General features: G+C 42.4%; 2 protein-coding genes across 2 annotated transcripts in view; one reads left to right on the top strand and one right to left on the bottom strand.

Moving 5' to 3' along the window:
• LOC127607550 (uncharacterized) overlaps positions 1–20,890 on the top strand; it is a 229,996-nt gene that overhangs the window by 89,799 nt on the left and 119,307 nt on the right. The gene's annotated exons all lie outside the window — the stretch shown is intronic.
• On the bottom strand, positions 956–20,497 carry LOC127605606 (cohesin subunit SA-1). Its single transcript, XM_052073248.1, has 32 exons — positions 20,437–20,497; positions 20,056–20,127; positions 19,861–19,948; positions 19,471–19,698; positions 18,802–18,898; positions 18,456–18,532; positions 18,144–18,348; positions 17,753–17,904; positions 16,848–17,045; positions 14,696–14,794; positions 14,384–14,463; positions 14,093–14,200; positions 13,141–13,228; positions 12,905–13,007; positions 12,657–12,763; positions 12,115–12,207; positions 11,901–11,993; positions 11,606–11,806; positions 9,612–9,676; positions 9,421–9,508; positions 9,265–9,342; positions 9,101–9,193; positions 8,817–8,979; positions 5,200–5,327; positions 4,570–4,671; positions 3,774–3,907; positions 3,513–3,635; positions 2,725–2,891; positions 1,731–1,905; positions 1,478–1,558; positions 1,326–1,407; positions 956–1,219 (listed from the first exon to the last, which is right to left on the bottom strand). Exons 2-32 carry the CDS (start codon positions 20,094–20,096, stop codon positions 1,190–1,192), a joined length of 3,567 nt encoding a protein of 1,188 aa, XP_051929208.1. The 5' UTR covers positions 20,097–20,127; positions 20,437–20,497; the 3' UTR covers positions 956–1,189.

The following is a 20,890-nucleotide window of genomic DNA, read 5'->3' on the forward strand; positions in this document are numbered from 1 at the left end:
TTTGGCTGCCGCCCAGCTCACATTGCACCCGACCCCTTTGGCCCCTCTCATGGGTGGTGAGCCCATGGGAAGGGGGACCCACGTTGCCTCTTCGGGCTGTGCCCGGCCGGGCCCCATGGGTGTAAGCCCGGCCACCAGGCGCCTGCCAACGAGCCCCACCTCCAGGCCTGGCTCCAGAGGGGGGCCCCGGTGACCCGCGTCCGGGCAAGGTAAACTGAGATCCATTAATTTTACTCATCATAAGGGGTCTTTTGAGCCGTGCTTTGTCTGGCCCCTCACCTAGAACCTGTTTGCCATGGGTGACCCTGCCAGGGGCATAAAGCCCCAGACAACTTAGCTTCTAGGATCATTGGGACACACAAACCCCTCCACCACGGTAAGGTGACGACTCACGGAGGGGCATTCCTCATCTCCTTAAATTATTTCTACTGATTTACATTCAGATCATCATACATCCACACGGTGAAAAAATATGCTTCTTATGCTTCAAATAGTTTGAACATGTGGTTTGTTTAATATGCATAGGCAACAAATCTTGTGATAAAGGCACTTTGAAATCATTTTGAACTTAACAGTTTTTTAAATTCATCATAGCAAGAAATACAACACATCTTGAGTTCAACAAAGCAAGGAAACTCACAGCAGCAGGGATTGAAATCTAACATTTCTCATTCTATTCCTACAGTACCACGGCAATACAGTGGAGTTTTTTTTGCTACGATGCATTTCAATCTGCTGACTAATCCTATTAATTCACTAATTCATGGCCAAAAAATCATTGAGGAACATCTAATAGCATCTGTTAAATAATTTGAACATATGCTTTGTTTAATATGCATGCACAACTCATCTTGTGATAAAGGTACTTTCAAGTCCATTTGAATAACGCAATACTTTTTCTAATTCATCACCACAAGAAATCGAACACATCTTGGGTTCAATAAAACAAGGAAACTCACAGCAGCAGGAATTAAAATGTAACATTTCTTTTGAACATTTCTCATTCTATTCCCACAGTAGCATGCAATACAGTGGAGATTTTTTTCCTCCTTACTATGCATTTCAATCTGCTGACTAATTCTATGACAATCCATGGCCAAAATCATTTAGGAACATCTATCTCTTACCTATAACATAAAATACTCATATCAGAAGTTAATTGCGGTGTGGTGTTTCTTCAAATAGTTCATCAAGGATACATTCGCGACAGGGGGGAATGCTGTATGGAGCAAAAACCAACCACCCCACCACCCAAAAAAATGAGGCTCATTCAAGTCACATTGTTACAGAGCATGTAGTGACCAATGTATGTTGATTTGTTTTACCGGCACATGTGAAGAATCACTTTCATATTCGTCAGACTCAGCTTCCCCTTGTTTTCTGAAGTCATCCTCGTTCAGCGAAAGTCTGCAGACACACAATACAGGAGGATGCGACAGTTCTGGTGCGACGCAATATTTGTGTTTAATCCTCTTACAAGGTGAGCTGGGTGTGTAGTTCTTTCTGATCTGCGGTGGAGCTCAATCTACTGGTGGGCATCACGTCTTGTATCTCCGATCTGCAATGTGTGGGTCAGTCTCAAATGAACACCAAGACAAACGTTTACAAAGGCACATACGTTTTTGTTTTCCACTATGTATTTTTGCGTCAACTAAGTGGACTGCACTATCAGTCAATACCAGACACCAAGGAGAGGAGGAGAACCCCCCCCCCCCAAAAAAAAAACATACCTCGAGGAGAATTCATCTCCACACTCTGGTTCTGTTAAACCGCTGTCAAGATCAGATTGCAATATGACGTCTTCACTGGGCCCAAGCGTAGTGGAGGTGAGGATTGGAGTGGGCACCCCACTGGGGATACTGCTGTTATCTGACCAGAAATCTTTCTTGGAGGTGGCCACTGAACCTGAATGAGGCACAAGTCAGAGCCTGACCCACCTGTGTGTCTTTGTTCATCAAACTTTTCAAGCAAATTCCATGTTACATTTGAACGTTTTTATTGCACATTTACATATTTATCTAAACATGTGAAGCATCCACTCCAGTGGGTTGCAACCGCCATCTGTAATTCAGTCAATAAACGCCACTATTTGTGGCTTTGGATACTACATTTTTGGTCTCAATCCCAAAATTGAAGCACTTAGAATTACTCATTCATTTTACGATCTTCTTTATCCTTACAAGGGTCACACGGAGTGTGGGAGGTGGGGGGTGTTGGCGTCTAACCCAACTGTCTTCGGGCAGTAGGCGGGGGACACCCTGAACCGGGTGCCAGCCAATCGCAGGGCACACAGAGACAAACAACCATTCGCACTCACACGACAGTTTGAAATGTTCCATTAATCTGCTATGCATGTTTTTGGAAAGTGGGAGGAAACCGGAGTGCCCAGAGAAAACGCATGCAGGCATAGGGTGAACATGCAAATTCCACACAAGGAGGCCGTAGCCGGAATCAAACCCATGACCTCTTTACTGTGAGGTCGATGCGCTAAACCACTCGTCCTATAAAATAAATTCAAATGCCACGTTGATGTGAAACCACATCCAGATTTACTGTTGTGGTCTATGAAATTACCTTTGGTGCTTTCAAGATATACTCAATCAATATTTGCGTGCACCTGTCTGCAAACCCATTTGCATAATTTTCTTAGGGATTGGTTCAGCTTTGAAGCAATTCTAAAAGCAAATTAAAAGTGCTTTATATACAACATGATTGTTTTCTAACCTGGAGCATCGGTCTTCCGTCGTTTGGCGACCGGGATGTTTTCTGGACTGACGGCTGCAGATTTCTGCCCAAACTTGGCAGAACTGCCTTCCAAGGAGCGCTGATATGTGTTGACTGGTTGCCAGGAGAGGGCAGCAGCAGGACACTGCGATTTCAGGTATGCAGCCCTGGAAGGCAATAGAGAACGAGGTCTGCAGCCGTAGAATCAAGTATCACGCTGATTATGCCATCGATTGAGTAAAATGACAAAAACTGATTTTTGCATTACTAAACAACAATACCAACACATACTACAACAATTGAAAAAAAAAGCATCTGAGGTACAGGTGTTATTGTTGCCCCTTAGGGTTATTCTTCTCACGTTTCATCCTCTCCTATCTGTAACTTTGAGGGTATGTGCCTTTAAAATCAAGGTCCTGCCCTAGTAAGTGACGTATGCGTCAGCGACTAGCAATGGCTGTTTTTAGCTCTGGTTTGCAGGTCTGCATGTTGAGGAACTGAGCATAAGATTTTATTTTGTTTTAACATTTATTTTGTGCAATGAAACACTTTGTCCTCCCCACACCCCCAATTTCGCTGCTGTAGACCGCGAATTTCCCCAGTGTGGGAGAAATAAATGTTATCTTATGAGTTGTGGCCAACTGCAGTTTGTGTAATCTAATTATTCAAGTTAATCCATATATCCCTACAAAGAACAAATTCAATATTTGTAATTCACAGGAGCATTCCTTTCTAAAGTATGTTTCTTTCTCAAACAGTATTTAATGAGTGTGAAGATAGTGGCTCACAGCGGGGCCTTGTCCTGTGGCAGCAGCTTATAACTGAACACGCTGAGAATTTCCAAGAAGGCCACATTAGGGTGCTGCTCTCCCTCTTCTTGACGTGCCAGGAAGGCAAAACGTATGCCGTCCCTGAAGGTGGAAACAACAAACGCCACCAAGCAGATGCATTTGCACCCCTCACCAGATTTATAACAATGCATGCCTGACAATGCTTTTTGTTGTGTGTGTGAGTTTGTGTTTGTGTGTGTGTGCGCGTGTGTTACTCACATGTGAAGAGCCACCATTGGTTTGCGGACAGATTGACGGTTATTTTCAAAAGTCATGGCGAGCTTCCTTGCCAAACCTCTGATCTCATCAAAATCCCTCCTACTTCCTCCCTCTGACAGCATCTCTGTGAAGAGCTAGATCAACATTTGCGGGATAGCAAAGCATTGATCGACAGTGTTGTCGTACATGATCCAAAGACATTGCGAAATAGGTTTTACGGTAAGTGGCTCCCTTCACACTGCCTGCAAAAAAAAATTCTCAAGTAGTAACGGAGCTGTGAGAGGCGGAATGCAAGTGTGTAATGCAATTCCTCACGCTCACTTTTCCCAGGCTGCTGCCAACAGCTCCACTTTCATTGTTATGCACATGTTTTTACATAGAATTATACTTAATGGGGTGGAACACATTTGCAAAACTATCTAATTGTGCCTTTTTTCCCCATATTGCAATTATGATTTAATTTTCATTTTTTTCGAGGTCCTTATCCTATGTTTTTTCTTGTCAAACACAAACAAATTAATCAGTGTTACAATAAACAATGTCAGATTTATATACATAAATCTAGATAAAAATGTATAGGGGGAAAAAAAAGAGACTACCAATTGAATGAAATGAACTGGTTTTACTTCACTCCCCAAATTGCATTCTTCTTCACTATGATGCCTATTTGAATTTGCTTTATTGTTCAGCCCTATGTCTGAACCATTCAATGCTATTTCAACATGTAGTTGGTGCACCTTGAGTAACTTCAGGAACATGCTAAGACAAACTGAATCAGCATACACTGATGGCATACCTGCTGCATACTCAGGCATAGAGTACGGGCGCTCATTACGGGATTGATGAGCTTTGTTTTCATTATGGTTTCTTTGATAATGTCTCCGAAGTCTTTAAAGTTCTGAGGGAAAAAACAGGAAAAACGTTGATAGTTTTATCACAAATTACTCTTACAAAAACAAGAGCAGTCTGTAAAGCGAAGACCTCCACCAAGGTCTTAAACATTTGCCATGAGCAAATTTCTACATACTGGTCTCTTGGCTCCCTTCTACCACGAGGATCGATTGCAATGAAAATTGATGGCTCTAATAAGGCTAATTACTGCCACCTCGTGTCAATTATTTTTAATGGAGGAAAAAAGGAGGTGTCCGTTTGTTGATTTATTTTTATAATCGCCCTATCACATCATCAAAGTCTTAACAGTATGAATATTCTATTGGAAAAATTAATAACCATCAGGACAATTACAAGTGAATTAATCAAAAACTAGACAAAATAGTCAAACAAAAACCGAATCCTACGAAGCATCCGTGGTAGATTCTGTGTGGCTTCTTTTCAGAGAACTTCAGATTCACATCTTTTCATTAGCTTCGAACAACTCTGTATATTTAATAACACAGCAAGTGAAGGATGCTCTTATGAGTTGTACCTTGTCATAGTACTTGAAGACGGTAGTGGCAGCGGTGAGGTCCATCACGCCGAAGATTACCAATTTACAGTAGCCAGCAAGCTGGTTACGCTTCTTATGAAGAAGTTTGATCTCCTGCTCCTGATCATCTGTTGATGAGAAACAAGTACTATTGTAAAGTAGCATTTGAAAATAGTACACAAAGTGATAAACAATTACATTGATTATTTCATATCGTAATTGATAAGGAAGTGTTTCACATACAGTACAAGAGGGATAAAGACTAATGCCTGTTGCTGTTCCAACAAGCTTCTTTGGTGCTGCTTGCAGTATCTAGTTCCAAATTATGGCCTAAGATATCCTTTATTTGTCCCACACTGGGGAAATTTACAGCCTCCAGCAGCAAGAATGTAGGTAGAAAGAAGAAAGAAGAAAAAAAACAACAAACACCGTTCAATTAAGTGCAATATAAATACAAAATGGATAAATCGCAGTGCTATTTACAATTGTCTTTCACATCATTTAATTATTATTATTATTGTAATTATTTTTATTCAGCAGCCTGACAGCAGTCGGTAGGAATGAGCGTCGGTATCTCTCCTTCTTGCAGCGCGGGTGTAACAGTTTCTGGCTGAAGGAGCTACCAAGCGCTGTCAGGGCGGGCTGCAGGGGGTGGGAGGGACTGTCCATCATAGCTTTTAGCTTAGTTAGCATCCTTCTGTTGCCCACCTCCTCCAGGGTGTCAAGGGAGCAGCCCTGAACAGAACTGGCCTTCCTGACCAGTCGCTACGGTCTCTTTCTGTCCCGGGCTGAGATGCTGCCTGACCAGCAGACAATGCCATAATGGTTGGCCGAGGCCACCACCGAGTTATAGAAAGTCTTAAGGAGCGACCCCTGAACCCCAAAAGACCTCAGTTTCCTGAATAGGAAGAGTTGGCTCTGTCCTTTCCTAATCAGGGTGTCCGTGTTTGTAGACCAGTCCAGTTTGTTGTTCAGAAGAACACCTAGGAGGTCACCCTCTCTCTATGTCCATACCCTGGATGTTCATGGGTCCTGGTGAGGACTGTTTCCTGCAGAAATCCACAACCAACTCCTTAGTTTTCCTAGGGTTGATCTGGAGGAGATTCTGCTGGCACCAGTCCACAAAGTCCTTCGTCAGTCCCCTGTACTCCCGATCGTTCCCCTCTGTAATGAGGCCAACAATCGCAGAGTCATCGGAGAACTTCTGAAGGTGGCAATTTGGAGTGATGTGTCTGAAGTCCGAGGTGTAAAGGATGAACAGGAATGGAGCCAGAACAGTCCCCTGCGGCGCTCCAGTGCTGCAGAGAAGCCTATCCGACTCACAGCTCTGCAACCTCACGTACTGCGGCCGATTTGTGACGTAGTCTATGATCCATGCTGTAAGATGGTGGTCCACTCCGGCGTTCTGCAGTTTGCCTCCCAGTAAGTTGGGCTGGATGGTGTTCAAGGCACTGGAGAAATCAAAGAACATGATTCTCACAGTGCTCCCAGCCTTCTCCAAGTGTGACAGCACTGAGTGGAGGAGGTAGATAATGGCGTCTTCCACGCCGATGCCAGGCTGATAGGCAAACTGCAGCGGGTCCAGTGCCGGGCTCACCAGCGGTCGAAGGTGGGCGAGGATGAGTCTCTCCAGCGTCTTCATCAGGTGAGACGTCAGCGCCACCGGTCTGTAGCTGTTCAGCTCCTTAGGGTGGGGGGTCTTGGGCACTGGGACCAGGCACGAAGTTTTCCACAGCTGTGGAGCTCTGCCCAGCTTCAGGCGCAGGTTGAACATGTGCTGGACAATGTCACACAGCTGGTCAGAGCAGGTCCTGAGGAGCCGGGAACTGATCTTGTCCGGACCTGCTGCCTTCCTCACATTCATCTTCCTCAGTTGGTTCCTCACCTGCTCTGTTGTGACGGACAGGCAGGAACCAGGTGACAGAGGAGGGGGAGGAGAAGAAGTCCTCAGTGAGAGTGGTTGCAGTTGGTGGTTGGGGGAAGGTACAGACGACTGGTCGAAATGGTTGAAAAAACGGTTCAGTCCATCTACCCAGTCCTTGTCCTTCTCAGTCAATGTCTTTGGGCTGTCATGGCCTGAGATGGTTTTCAGGCCCCTCCAGACACTAAATATTGCTTCCCATAAACAATCATAGAAATTTACAGTCTAACATGTCCAAATCCTGTAAGGTTAATAAAAATACAAGCAATACCACCAGTGGTAAAATTAGTACGCCAATAAAAATGGCAAAAAGAAAGGGAATCATCTCAATCCACTACCCAATAAGTAGCAGTCGACAATGCATCACAACGGCAACTAAACAAGCACAATTACAGTACATATAAACAGTGACCAAACAAACCAGATTGCAGGAAATATAAAACTGACGTTCAGATCGTGTGTTTATAACAAAAATTTAAATTTATGAATATTTTGACATTGCTGGTGGAAAATGTGTAAATTTCCTTCCTTTATCACTCATGACTCTATTTCTGATTAAAATTTGCCGTTGTCCAGTGCAATTGAAGTTTTTAGATTGGTAGTTTTAGAGAGGCAGCCACTGTTTGAGGAAATATAGTAAATTGTGTTCCCCATTATATCACTGCTCGTTGTTCACACTTCCACAATTTTGTGGATTCAAGGGATTCTTACTGTACGATTACTTACTCTAGTGTGATTGCAATGGGTAAAAGAGAGCCACAGAAACTAATGCACGGATCAGCCCTTCGTTGAACATTCAAACAGAAACAATGAGGGCATTCATGCAGGAACTACTCTCAGCCGCAGCCAGATGCTCACATGAAGACCTCCCGATATGACATGACACATCCCAACCCACACTACACAAAGATGACAACACGTACAGTATTTTCTATACAAGGAATCACCAATCCTTTTGAAAGTGGAGTACTTCTTGGGCACCAATTACGGTAATAAGAAGGGCTACCCATTTGACGCACACCACTGAAATAAATGTGCTCAAACTACCTTAAATGATATTTACTATTGATTTATGAGAAGATACTGATAATTTGAATGATTTCATACAATGATTAGGAAAGATAATTATCAACAGGCAACACTCTCCGAGTGTTCACATTCTCAAAGGATCACTTGGTCAACATTGATAGAAAATCACAATGTGCCATCAAAAGTGAGCTATTTGTACAACAGTGCCGCGGGGTACTCATGTGGTACCTGTCTGTAACCCCTGTTCTATTTTACGCTTGCAGCTATTTTGTGTTCAGTTACATTTATAATTTGTTAAACCGTATAATGTGTTTAAAACATGTTTGGTGGCAAAATCTCTCTCTCTCTCTCCCTCCATCTCCCCCTCTATGATCTGTCTATTTTGCAGATATTCACTTATCGCAGGTGGGTCTGGAACATATCCCGCTATAAAAGGGTGTTCACCGTGTTCACTTTAGTCCAACACCAAATGTACGTAGCTCACATGATCCTACATGACACATCTCATATAAAGGACCATTAAATAAACAAAAAAAAACCCAATCATTCTTCTCATTTTCCATCAATTATGAAAAACAATCCAGTCAAGCATCTTGTGTGTAAGGCAAACACAAGGCTAGATGAGTATGACAGAGATTGGTGACATTTGGATACAGTTCTGAAATACCTTCCACCTCTATTTCATCCAAGAAGATGTAGTCCAGAAGAAAAGCCGCCATTTCTGCGCGCAAGTGGTAAGATGGCTGGTAGTACAGGTTTTGAAGGGCAGGTTCAGAGCGAACAGAATTGGCACTGTAAAGCACCAGGAGGTCACACAGCAACTCAAATGCCTGTTGTGTGTGTGTGGAGGAGGGGGGGTGGACAGTTAATTTGAAGAATTCTACTCATTCAATCTAATTTGTACAGTTGTCATGTAAGATGTCATAATAGTAAGGATGCTGATGCTCAGACCTGATCCCTGATCTCAGTTTGGCCAAGAGACAGGCCCGCTTGGCAGATTTTGCAGAAAGAGCGCACCTCCATTTTCAGGCGTTTCACTTCCTCCTGGGACAGATGAGAGAAGGTATCATTGAAGTAACAATATTTTGAAAAATGATTTACTGTCACTGGAGCACCTGGGTTGGAAGTGAGGGCAGATTAACTTTGGCCCACATCAGATGAAAGGCTGAGCATCGCAAAGCTGCCACAACGAGCTAAAACAAAGCACGGACACTTTTGGTATTTCTTGCTTTCATTATTAAACAACACCGTTAGCAGAACTCATCACAGACTTCTTCATCAAGATGTCTGGACTCCATCCGGCTTTGAATAAGGTCCATGCAGCAATCAAACAGGCTTTGACCTGAGAGGTTCTTGGCACTGAAAGAAACAAAACTGTGCAGAATTATCTTTATACACACCCCACTTCTTAACATTTTTAATAGGTAGGCGTTATAAACAAATACTCTAATGTGTTACATACCTGACCAAAGCTGCAATCCTTTTCAAGGCCATTGAGGCACTGAAAACATCATCATCAGTTGGGGCCTGGGGACAAACACATACACAATATATACAAGAGACAAATGCTCTGCAAATTTCTGGTAGACATAAACACCAGACAGTAACTCATTTTAATGTGAGACTAAAAGAGCCCCAGTGGCCTATGCTGACCTTACTTCAGTCCTGTGGTGGTGGTGTACATAGTGCACCTCATTCAAAAACATTTTCAAAATTCATTCAATAAAGACAATATATACTGTGTGTGTGTGTGTGTGTGTGTATATATACACACACATATATTAGAGCTGTCAGTTTAGCGTGTTTTTATTGGCATTAATTTAAATGAATTTTAACGGGATTAATTTTTTTCTCGCGGGATTAACGCGGCACACGTCACAAGCGGATGTTACTTGTTTGGAACTATTTTGTGTGGAAGGTTACAGTGTTCTGCGTCCATATAAATAGAGCGGGTGGAGCTTCTCTGTGTTTGTCTGACAGTGGTAGCGACCTAGCGAAAATAAAACGTCTCCAGTGTTGTCATTCAAAATGAGGTCTACACAAAAACTGTAGAGAGACTTCCGCACAAGAAGGACCAACACAATCAACATAGCCTGACTGTGTTAGGGGGAGTGACCCCACCTCCCCCTTTCAGAATAGTTTGCCCCAGCAGCACGGGAGAGGTGCGTGCGCTTTTTTTGTACGGCGGGCAGTTTTGAATACAGCGGCACATAATGAACACTGGTGTCCGGTGTCTCGTTATTCTTCAACAAACATACAGAAACAGACTGCTGTGTTCACAGTAAACAGAGAACAGAGAAAAACGAAGTATGTAACCATGGTTTAAATCTACTATAGGCTGAGTACTAGTTTACCTTAGATGTGCACTTTATAATGTTATATTGCTCTGTTATGATTTTATAAAAAAAAGCTGTTAAAGCAGCTGTTGTGTGACTAAATATTGTTTTCACTGTTGTTGATGGACAGTAATATTGTGTGAGAGATTATGTGTGAATAACTGCTCCAAGTGAAAAATGTTCATGTAAAATTGAACATCAAAATTGTTATTTCAGTAAATATTTGCATTTGGCACATAGAAAACTGATTCATGATTCCATGTTGATGAGAGCATTAAAATGGGTGAAAAATAGGACAAAAAATGTAAAAGGAAATTCAGAAACGATAAAAAACGTGTGAGTAATCACGATTAATTTTTTTGTCCATTTGAGTTAATTATGACAGTTGCATTTTTAATTAGATTAAATATTTCAATCGTTTGACAGCTCCTATATATATACACACACACACACACACACACACACGGCCGTCCCTCCAAAACAAACATGGCTATCTGGCCCTTTCCCCTGGATGGAAGTATGCATGGAATCTAGGGCCCCCACCACCAGCCCCCTCCTTCCCCGCCATGGACTGATAAGCCGGGACTGTCTTCATGATGAGCAGACCTCGACAAAGCAGCTATGACCTGTACACGCATACACGTACACAACTGGACAACCACACGCGCATTCACATCCTTGTTATCACCGTCTTCATTGCTCCGATTCTTTTTCCCCCGTGACGTGGTTCGACATGCAGAGCGCTCGTGTGTCCGTGCAGCTGGCCATTTTGGCCGCGTCGCGGTCAAACCCCCCCCCCTCCCCCCAATTCATCCTCCCCCTTATTACACGTTATGTCTTGTGACTTGTTGTAACTGTCATATGCTTATTTATGTGCTAGGGTCTTTTTTTTTAATCCTGGACTTAATTATCCTCAGAAGAGGATAGTTCGAGCGTGTTTTTCTTTTTCCCTCTCCCTACCCAGCGTTTTCCTTTCTGAATTCTAATTGTAATTTCCCCATTGCGGGACAAATAAAGGATATCATATATATATATATATATATATATATATATATGTGTGTGTGTGTGTGTATGTATGTATGTATGTATATATATCAAATGAAAGTTTAGTCTGTCCAACCTGCATCAGGTCACTGTAATAGGTGTTGAAGTGTTCAGTCAGGCTGTCAAACAGCTGACTAAATGCCAGGTGAGAGCGGGAGGAGAAGGAGTGTCTGTCGGAGCAGAGTGTGTCAACCAGTTTGGTGCACGCCTCCAACACAGCGGTATCCGTGTGCTTCTCTACAATAAGGCAGATCTGATACAGCAGCTGATCCAGATGCTGCTGACAATCAACAGATAGGTGTGAGAAAAAGGTTCTTCAGGTTGCAAAGTGATACGATTTCTATAAAATTGCAAAAAGGCAAATAGATCACTTTCTCCATCCGCTGCGTGCTGTTGTACATGTCCAGGGCGAAGTAAAGCGGCACTCGCAGGAGGAGTCTCACCTTCCCTGCGTTTGCTGAGTACTGTGCAGGGGGAGCAAACACGCATATATATGTTCAATCTTGAATGCTAAAGCAAATTTGTTTGGAAAAACACAATATTCAACATTTGTGCTGCGCTCGACTAAGAAACCGGGACTGTTACCTTGGCCAGCAGCTGTGTCAGTAAAGGGATGAAATGGGCCGTGATACGCTGCCTGTTGTGTTCCTGGGTCTTCTTTTGCTTTACACTCAGTTCCTTTGATGGAACATATGAACACAGATCAATTTTGACGAAAGTCTTGGGATACACCTCATAATTAGTTGGGAGTAGAAATAGATGAGGCGAAGGAAGACTTAAAAGGTAGAGCAGAGATCCAGTGGACAAGGAAAGATGGAGGAGGATGATTTCCTGTGGTAATACCTGTATAGGGTGACGCAGAATGGTCAAGAGAAACAATAATCAAACCACTATGTACTGCTTGAATTAAGTCTTAGTTAGGCCTGTGGTATGTTGGGGAATGTGATTGAACACAATTGAACTGTTGTGCAGTGTATAGAGTTCTGCAATTTGTTTTCATGAGTGGCCGAACGCTCACAACTCATTTTATTGCATTTTGAAATGTGAATAAGCAGATGAATGGCTTTGCGATGTCGCAGAAGTTAGAGCCAATCAAAAATTGTTTGCCGGAACACAAGGTCCCCCACCTTCTTTTCAGAGATTCTCCCAACGGGTGGTTTCGCCTCCGCTGCCCGTTGGATTGCACATATCATCAAGTCAATGAGTGCGTCCTCCTCCTCCTCGTTCATCAAACCTGACCACACAAGAAGCGATGGTTTGGATGCTCGAGAAAAATCAAAAGAAAACATTTTTTACGTGCACGGAGGTGATCTCTCAAAAATGGACTGGAACACAAATTTAGGATGTTTATGTGTGTGTGATTTTGAATCCTCACCATCCTCCTGTAGCAAAAGAGTTGTCATGCAGTGCCAGTCTTTTAACTCAGAGTCCGCAGCCTCCCACAGGCTGTCCACTAGGTAAGTTCCATGCTCATGGAACTGCCCACAGTTGGAAAATAGGAGTCGGTCAAGGAAGGAAATGTATTAATCCGAGAGAGTTTTCTTGTTAAATTACAGGAGTCTGGTGACGAAAAAGATAAAGTAAAGAGAAACAAAGAGGAAAGGAGGCTACCTCACTCTGGACGGAGAAGGCAGCGAGGACTCGGAAGAAGGCAGAATTGGTACCCCTCTCATTCTCACTGTCAATCATACCTCTGAGTCTACCATAAACACACAACACCAACAACTTTTGAGGACAACATTAAATTTGCCATTCCAAGTCAGGATTCAAACAATGCACACATCTACTAAAAGAAATTGGCATGCAAAACATGTATAACACAAAGCAAATGGTTCGTGCTGATGTGACTAAGCGATCATCTAGCGCAGGGGTGCTCATTAGGTAGATCGTAATCTACCGGTAGATCTAAGACAGGTCCCAAGTAGATCCGAGAAGTGTCGAGGAGAAAAAAAAAACAACCATTTGTGTGTCTTTGTACATGTTAATAGTGTATATTTTTTGTGTTAATATACACTGCACCCCCATCAGTCTCATTTTTACCCAAAAAATATTTAAAAATATAGCAGGTCAATCTTGAATTTACGGTGGCGCGTGATTACGTCACCGGAAGTTGTTAGCTCTCAGCAGTCTGCAATTGCAGCCTGTGATCAGAACTGTTGGGCTTTATCTTTTATCGTCATTATTCTCATTCAGAGTTTGCTTCGTGTACAATTCACAGAGGGCACGAGCAAAGAATAGGAATCTAGGAGGGCACAGGGAAGCACTTTAAAATGGTATGTGTGAGCTACGATAGTTAACAGGCAGCAAAATTGCGTCGCATGCCTCAGTTTCAGGCGGTTTCTCATCAGGTTGTGTGTGTGTGTGTGTGCGTGTGCGTGTGTGTGCGTGCGCCAGCGCATGCAGGTAAGGGTAGATCCCGGGAGGTTAGTTGATCAAAAAGTAGATCTTCGATCCAAAAGGTTTGAGCACCCCTGATCTAGCGGTTGTTTAAGCATAGCAAAAATATATCTATTTGTGGCTTTTGCACAGGACTAAAAAGAGGTAAATCACGGGGAAAAAGTACTTCATATAGAGGAACGAGCCAGCTGCGGAAGCCAAACTGTGATTTGTGGCGTAAACTAGGGGATAGATATGAGCACACTCCTCCTCCTGCAGGCTTTCATTCGTGCTCCTGCACAGAAAAACAAATCAAGTTCAGTTGATGTTGGACTACTCTCAGGTGGACCACACTCACAACTGATTCACAATTGAAACTTTTTTTCCTCGCTCACACACAATGTGTATTTTCAATCTTTTGTCATTTTTGTCTTTTGCACTATCAAACAACATCCATGTGATGTACTATTCCACTCACTGATGGATTAACACCAAGAGCTTGATCACTTCTACAGCAACCTTATACTCCTGGTCCATCACCATGTTCAGCATCCTCTTCTAGACACACAAAAGCACATGATGGCCTACATTTAACTGCCAAAACACATTTCAGAGGAGATTAACTTAATTGCAGCATTAATATTAATTCATCCCTGATTTAAAAGCAGGCACGAAGAGATTGTAAAAAGATAAATGTTTGTTTTTAAAAAGGCCTAGAGTAAAAGAAGGCAAAAACCCCAAAAACAACACATGCCAAGCAAACAGCCATCAATCCAGAGAGATGTCTCACTTTAAATCTGCTGGTGAAAAGCTCGAGGCGGCCAATAAACTCCTCCTCCACATAGAGACCCTGAAGGTTTCTCACACACTGCAGACGCACCATGCTTTTCTGCAAGGCAGAAGAGTGTATCTTTGTAATGTCAGGTTTACTTAAAGAAACTCTGAAAACCTCTCTCTAATGGGAAACTACAAGCAAACATTTTCCTTGCAATCATAAATTACACTTGCCCCCACTAATCTAAACATGGCATTTTGATTGATGTTGAAATTGTGTAATAAGACATCAGCAGATTAATTTACGGCTGAAACGGATCCTCCAGTTATTAAGAGTACCTCGGTTAAAAAAAAAAAAACCCTGCCTGGGGTACCCATTTATATATTTACACTTTTAAGAGAAAGTCAAGTGTTGATGCTATGTATTACAGCAGGGGTGCCCAAACTTTTTGGATCGAAGATCTACTTTTCGATCAACTAACCTCCCGGGATCTACCCTTACCGGCACGCGCGCGCACGCACACACACACACGCACACGCACGCCATGATGAGAAAGAGCCTGAAACTGAGGCATGCGACACACTTTTGCAGCCTGTTAACTACCGTAGCTCAAACGTACCGTTTTAAAGTGTTTCCCTGGGCCCTCCTAGATTCCTATTCTTTGCCCGTGCCCTCGGTGAATTGTACACAAAGCAAACTCTGAATGAGAATAATGTCAATAAAAGATAGAGCGCAACAGCTCTGATTGCAAGCTGCAATTGCAGACTGCTGAGCGCAAACAACTTATGATGTAATCAGGCGCCACCGTATATTCAAGATTTACCTGCTCTATTTTATTTTTTAAATAAAATAATACCGGACTACCGGGCCGCTCTAAGCTCATAATAAACCTTTTTAAATAAATAAACCTTTTTAAATAATAAACTTTTTAAATAATAAACCTTACCAAATAACACCGGAGGTCTAGCGATACCTCAGATACCCGATACCAGGTTTAGTGATACGTCAGAGTCTGTTAACCCTGAAATTAGGGAAACTCAGAGTTTTGCGTTTCATACAGGAAGGTAACTAGAGAGTGCTAACTTAATCCCTGGGTAAATTACCGCAGTAACAGAGTTTATGAAGCTAACTTGGTCGGACTAGGTTTTTCTCAGTGAACCTTGAGTTTCTCTCAGTTTCCGCCCCCTTTAAGAACCATACGCTCCCTTTGATTCCCTCACTCATTCAGTCAGTGACATCTTGGGGTAGCTTAGCGACTAAAAAAAAACTTGAAGCTGATATTGTATTACACGGCGCCTGTTGTCAGCGTTGAAGCAGCTCCAACAGTAGCGCTTATCAGCGAGCCCGTCAGTTTGCTTTTTAAAGCAGTTTTAATAGGTGAAAATCATAGCCTGACCCAGTAGCCATTCTAACTGATCACTTTTTCAACAAACCAGGCTTACTCAAATGTGCTATTTTAGCCAGCAAAATCGCTAGTTTTGTTTAACACACACACACACACACACATACACACGTGCGAATGGTCGATTTTTGGGGGGGGGGGGGTCATTTTGGTGTGAATATCAAATCAAGAGCCGCTGCCCTAGATTTGATCCATTCCTTTCCCATCAATATCAGAGTGCAGACATATTGTCCTACACTGCCCGCTACGTCAACTCACTTTGGTAAAGTCATGGTCCACCTATTTTCTTTGGTCATGTGATATTCATTCATTCACCGAACTGCTTTATCTTCACTAGAGTCGCGGGGGGGTGCTGGAGCCTATCCCAGCTGTCTTCGGGCAGTAGGCGGGGGGTGGGGGGGGACACACCCTCAATTGGTTGCCAGCCAATTGCAGGGAACCATGTGATAGTCATTTTAGTCAATTTCAGTCACCAGCAGAGTGCGGTACAGAACAGAATGGCTGCGCTCTGATACCGGATGCATTAATCTACTTCATTCCTTCACCACGAGCGCAATATTAATCACAATACCGTGTTTACACTCGTGGGAGCACATGGAACATATTTCCAAAGAAAATGTTTGCTTTGAGTTCCCCTTTGAACATTTTGAAATTCATTTTGACACCTCATCTGTGTAAATTTTGTTCTATTGTATCCATAAGAAACCACATTTTGGTCATTAATAAAAAAGAAAGTGAAAGTAACTATAAGACTCAGTACTACACCTTGTCGTTCATCATCCAGCCCAAGTATTTGAGACAGCCATCATTGAGGAAGTTCTCAGGGTCCGTTCTCAGCCAGATGCCCAGCTCCTCCATGCAAGCTGCCCTGATCTCTACCAGACGGTCGCGGTAGCGGTGCACAAAAACGCCCCGAAAGGTGGCATTCATCATGGACGACAGCTCCTCGTTGTTTTCCAGCAGCTAAGGTGCAATCACACGGTTGTGTAATGAGGACTCATGCTGAGGTGTCCAACCTGAGTCAAGCTAAAGCAGCGTTTTTCGGGGCCTGATTTACAAGATCACAAATAGCAGCATTTTGAATCAATTTTTTTACAAAGATGCAAACAAGTTGCATGTGCACTCACAATAACAGATTGAATGGCTGTTGCAAACAGGTAGACAAGACAGTCATATTGAAAGAGGTTTTTGCGCTGTAGGCAGTTTTGATGTTTTTCACTTGGGCCCATTGTGGATTTTTTTTTTAGGCCTCTGGTATTGGACAGAATAAAATTCAGATATCATTATGAGTATTCACTCTTTGATTAATCATCAATCCAGAGTCATGATACCCCTAGTATTTATGAAATGTAAAATTTAATTTAACATTAATGACAAAATAAGTTAAGACAAGTGGATGGTTACGCACAACATTACAGTTTGCATCTGCCTTTCAGACACACAATTTAAACAAGCAGAATCAGCCATTGCAATGCCTCTCAGGTTTGATGTGCATGTACTGTACTTCTATATTCCTGAAGGTGTCCAGTTAGTAGATTAGCTTTCACACCTGAGCCATCAAGCTTTTGCTTGACAAACCTTTAGTAAATTAAGCCCTTAGTATGCGCATGCTATTGTGCGTGTGTGTGTGTGTGCGTGAAAAATCTCAAAGGGGGGCGGGGGGTAATCACCTCGCTAATGGAAACCTTGAGCTCTTCCAGTCGCTGAGGGTCTTGATCCTTCACATCCTTGCCCTGCTCCAGGTTGTACCGCCGCTGGATGGTTTGCAGCTGAAGGGACACTGCCACACCCACCTTCACTATTCCTGACATCAGCTTCATGGCTTCCAAGAAAAAAAGACACATATTTAGTTAACATATCTGAGTTGAGGTTGATGAGCTTACATGCCCCATAGTAATAATTATACAACGAATTGACTGGTGAAATTGACAATTCGACATTTTTGACAATTTCACAATTGGTAACGCATCCTGGCAAGTTAACATGCTTCTATATTACTGTATGAAAGGTGCAAGTTTATAAATGCTGAATATTTTGTAACAGTCGGTGTAACATGCTCACCTATCAGGGTGCTAGTGTGTCTGAACGCTCTGACTTGGGAGTCAGATAGCCCAGTGAGGAAAGACAGCAAGGAGGGGAGGAGGTAATCATCATAAATGATACTATTCTGGCAGAGGCGCACCAGGATGCGGGCAAACTCGCAAAGGCTTGCTCGGAATCGCTTCAGCGAAAGGCTCTTTCCGGACAAAGGGTAGCTTGATGATCTCTGCAAGAATAGCAAAGGTGTACCTTCCACAGCATCAATTTATTTCCCTAACTTATCAACACACACTTAAAATAACAAACTTGCCAAAAATGTTCTTCTTCCCTTACCTCATTAAATTGTCTGGTTAGCGTGGCAATGATTTCTGCATTTTGCATGGAGTCATGCATCTCTCTGCTTACCACTCCTGGGCAAACGGAATAAGAAAGAGTCAACCTTGCACTTGGTGGGAAAAATGCCTGTTTTGGCTCTGACAAGACACTTACGCAGGATCTCTATGTAAACCAGTTTTTGACCCTTTTAAGATTTAATCAATTTATTACGTACAGAACTGAATTGCTTTGCCATTTTGGACAATAAAGGGCCCCTATCCAATAATACGTTAACCTTATCTCTGCGATCAGTTGACGCATAGTGCCCCACTTCACATCATCTTGCCTCCCTACAATCCCTGACCTTGGCATCCACAGCACTGAATGATGAAGTTTATGAGCACCAGCAGTCCCTGCTCACGCCTTTGCTTGTAATAGTCCAGCCACTCGTCAACCACCGCCTAGAAATGGGGAGGGAAAGGGAAGCCAATCAGACAACTGGATTCTGAATCATGGCTGTGAGTCTACAAAACAATGCAGTTGAGCCTCCAAAATTGAAATAATCTATTCTGTGGTTTAAAATTTACAAGGACTTAACAGGCACCCTAATGAAATCATAACTCAGAGTGTTGAATTTTTACACTCTATTTAATTGTGTCGCTAGTGTATGTTATATATAGTACAAGACTGTACAGTACTAGTTTTCTGATTGAAATACATGATCATTTTTGTTGGTCTTTTTTGAGTGGCTGGAACAGATTAAGGGCATTTCCTTAATTTCAGTGGAGAAGCTGATTTGAGATGGGTCATGAATGTGGTCATACAACAATTAAATTCACAAGTCAAGGTACATTTTTTTTGTGTTGCTGTGGGCACGGTCGTTGATGTGGGCCATCTCGGTGAAGTTGGGGGAATTGTAATTGTCCAGCTTTCTGGAATGAGGACTATTCCTCCAGGTTTATAGCAAACATTCCTCCCATCTTATAGTGCCGTAGCACAGGAAAACAATGGTCAAGATGGAGGATTTGCTCACCACAAGGTCACTCGTTCCGGAGACGACAGCAATGTAGATATCATTTGCATTGATAGCGTGATCACCACAGTTCACTGCTCTTTTTGCAGGCTTGTGTAAGGCCTGAATAGGTGTGCCTTGGGAAGACTGCTCCTCCTGAGAGGCTTCTGGAGTAGAGGGAATGGGGCTACTAGACTGGCTGGGTGTAGTACCTCTCGATGCATCCTTGCGCCTTGGCCTCTTGGCTTGCTTGGGATGAAAGAGAAAGAGAAATTTGAGTGATTTGAATACGGTTGGTGAATCAGGATGAACTATGGTTGGGTGCGGCTTGACACTATACATTTGCCATTGTAATTTGCAGCCTAGTCTTGAGAATTGGTGAGAACCAAGACTTTGAATTAATTCACTTACCAGTGAGCTCAGTTCTGCCTGTTTTTTGCGCTTGGTGGGTTTTACTGGGAGCTCAAAGTCACTATCTGAATTAGACAAATCATCGAAACTAAAGAGATGGAAATAAAATGTATTAAAATTCATGAATATAGTGCAGGTATACAGTTAAACAAGGGACAACATATTTTAGGCTTGTATCTCCATTGCCACTCTTACCTAAGTAAGTCGGTACTTGACAAAGAATGTTGGCTTTCCATTGGTTATAATTTTGGGTTTTGCTGATCAGTGCTAACACAAAGAACAAAGAGAGACAAGGAAATTAGCTTGACCAAAGGTAATGTATGCAAGTCTTTCACTTTGTTAAATAACTCGACTTTGGGCTACTTAAGAAATTCAGAAATGTATATAGATTAAAGCACCGGTATGGCTCAGCCATTTAATAAAACCGGAGACATTTTTTTTTCAGAATTGAAATACAGCACATCGTTTCGTTTTGCTGGAAGAACTCATAACTATCACTTTACCGACTTTCTAACCAGTTAAGAATAGTGATTATTATAAAGTCTACTGCTACTTCAATTTAAAATGTATGCTTACCCAGTTTACGTCCACTTTTATCTAACAACACTGAGAGCGCACGACTCCGATTAAACTTTTGGCCAAAGACTGATCACTAAAGGCTCTGATTGGTCCATGGACAATTGGTCTTGATTCCAATTGGTAAATCTTGTTACCTGGCAGTTTCCCAAATTAGGCAAACACAGTCAACACACTTATGAATAATTATTACCTACCTACTTTGTGACTGTACTGTATACTTAATTTTGTCTTTACACTTGACTTTTTAACTTATGTATTTATTTTTACAATTTAAAATAGCACGACTACCAAATTTACAAATACATGTTGATGATTCAGATCTAATAAAACAGGCGCTTTACAAAAGTTGCAAAAACATGAACCGAGAACATAATTACAAATAACGTACAGTAATTTGATCCCTCATCAAAAGAGGGAGACATTGCATCACTCAACACAATTATGCCGCCAA

This window comes from Hippocampus zosterae, chromosome 1 (genome assembly GCF_025434085.1).
Source record: "Hippocampus zosterae strain Florida chromosome 1, ASM2543408v3, whole genome shotgun sequence".
Lineage (NCBI taxonomy): Eukaryota > Metazoa > Chordata > Actinopteri > Syngnathiformes > Syngnathidae > Hippocampus > Hippocampus zosterae.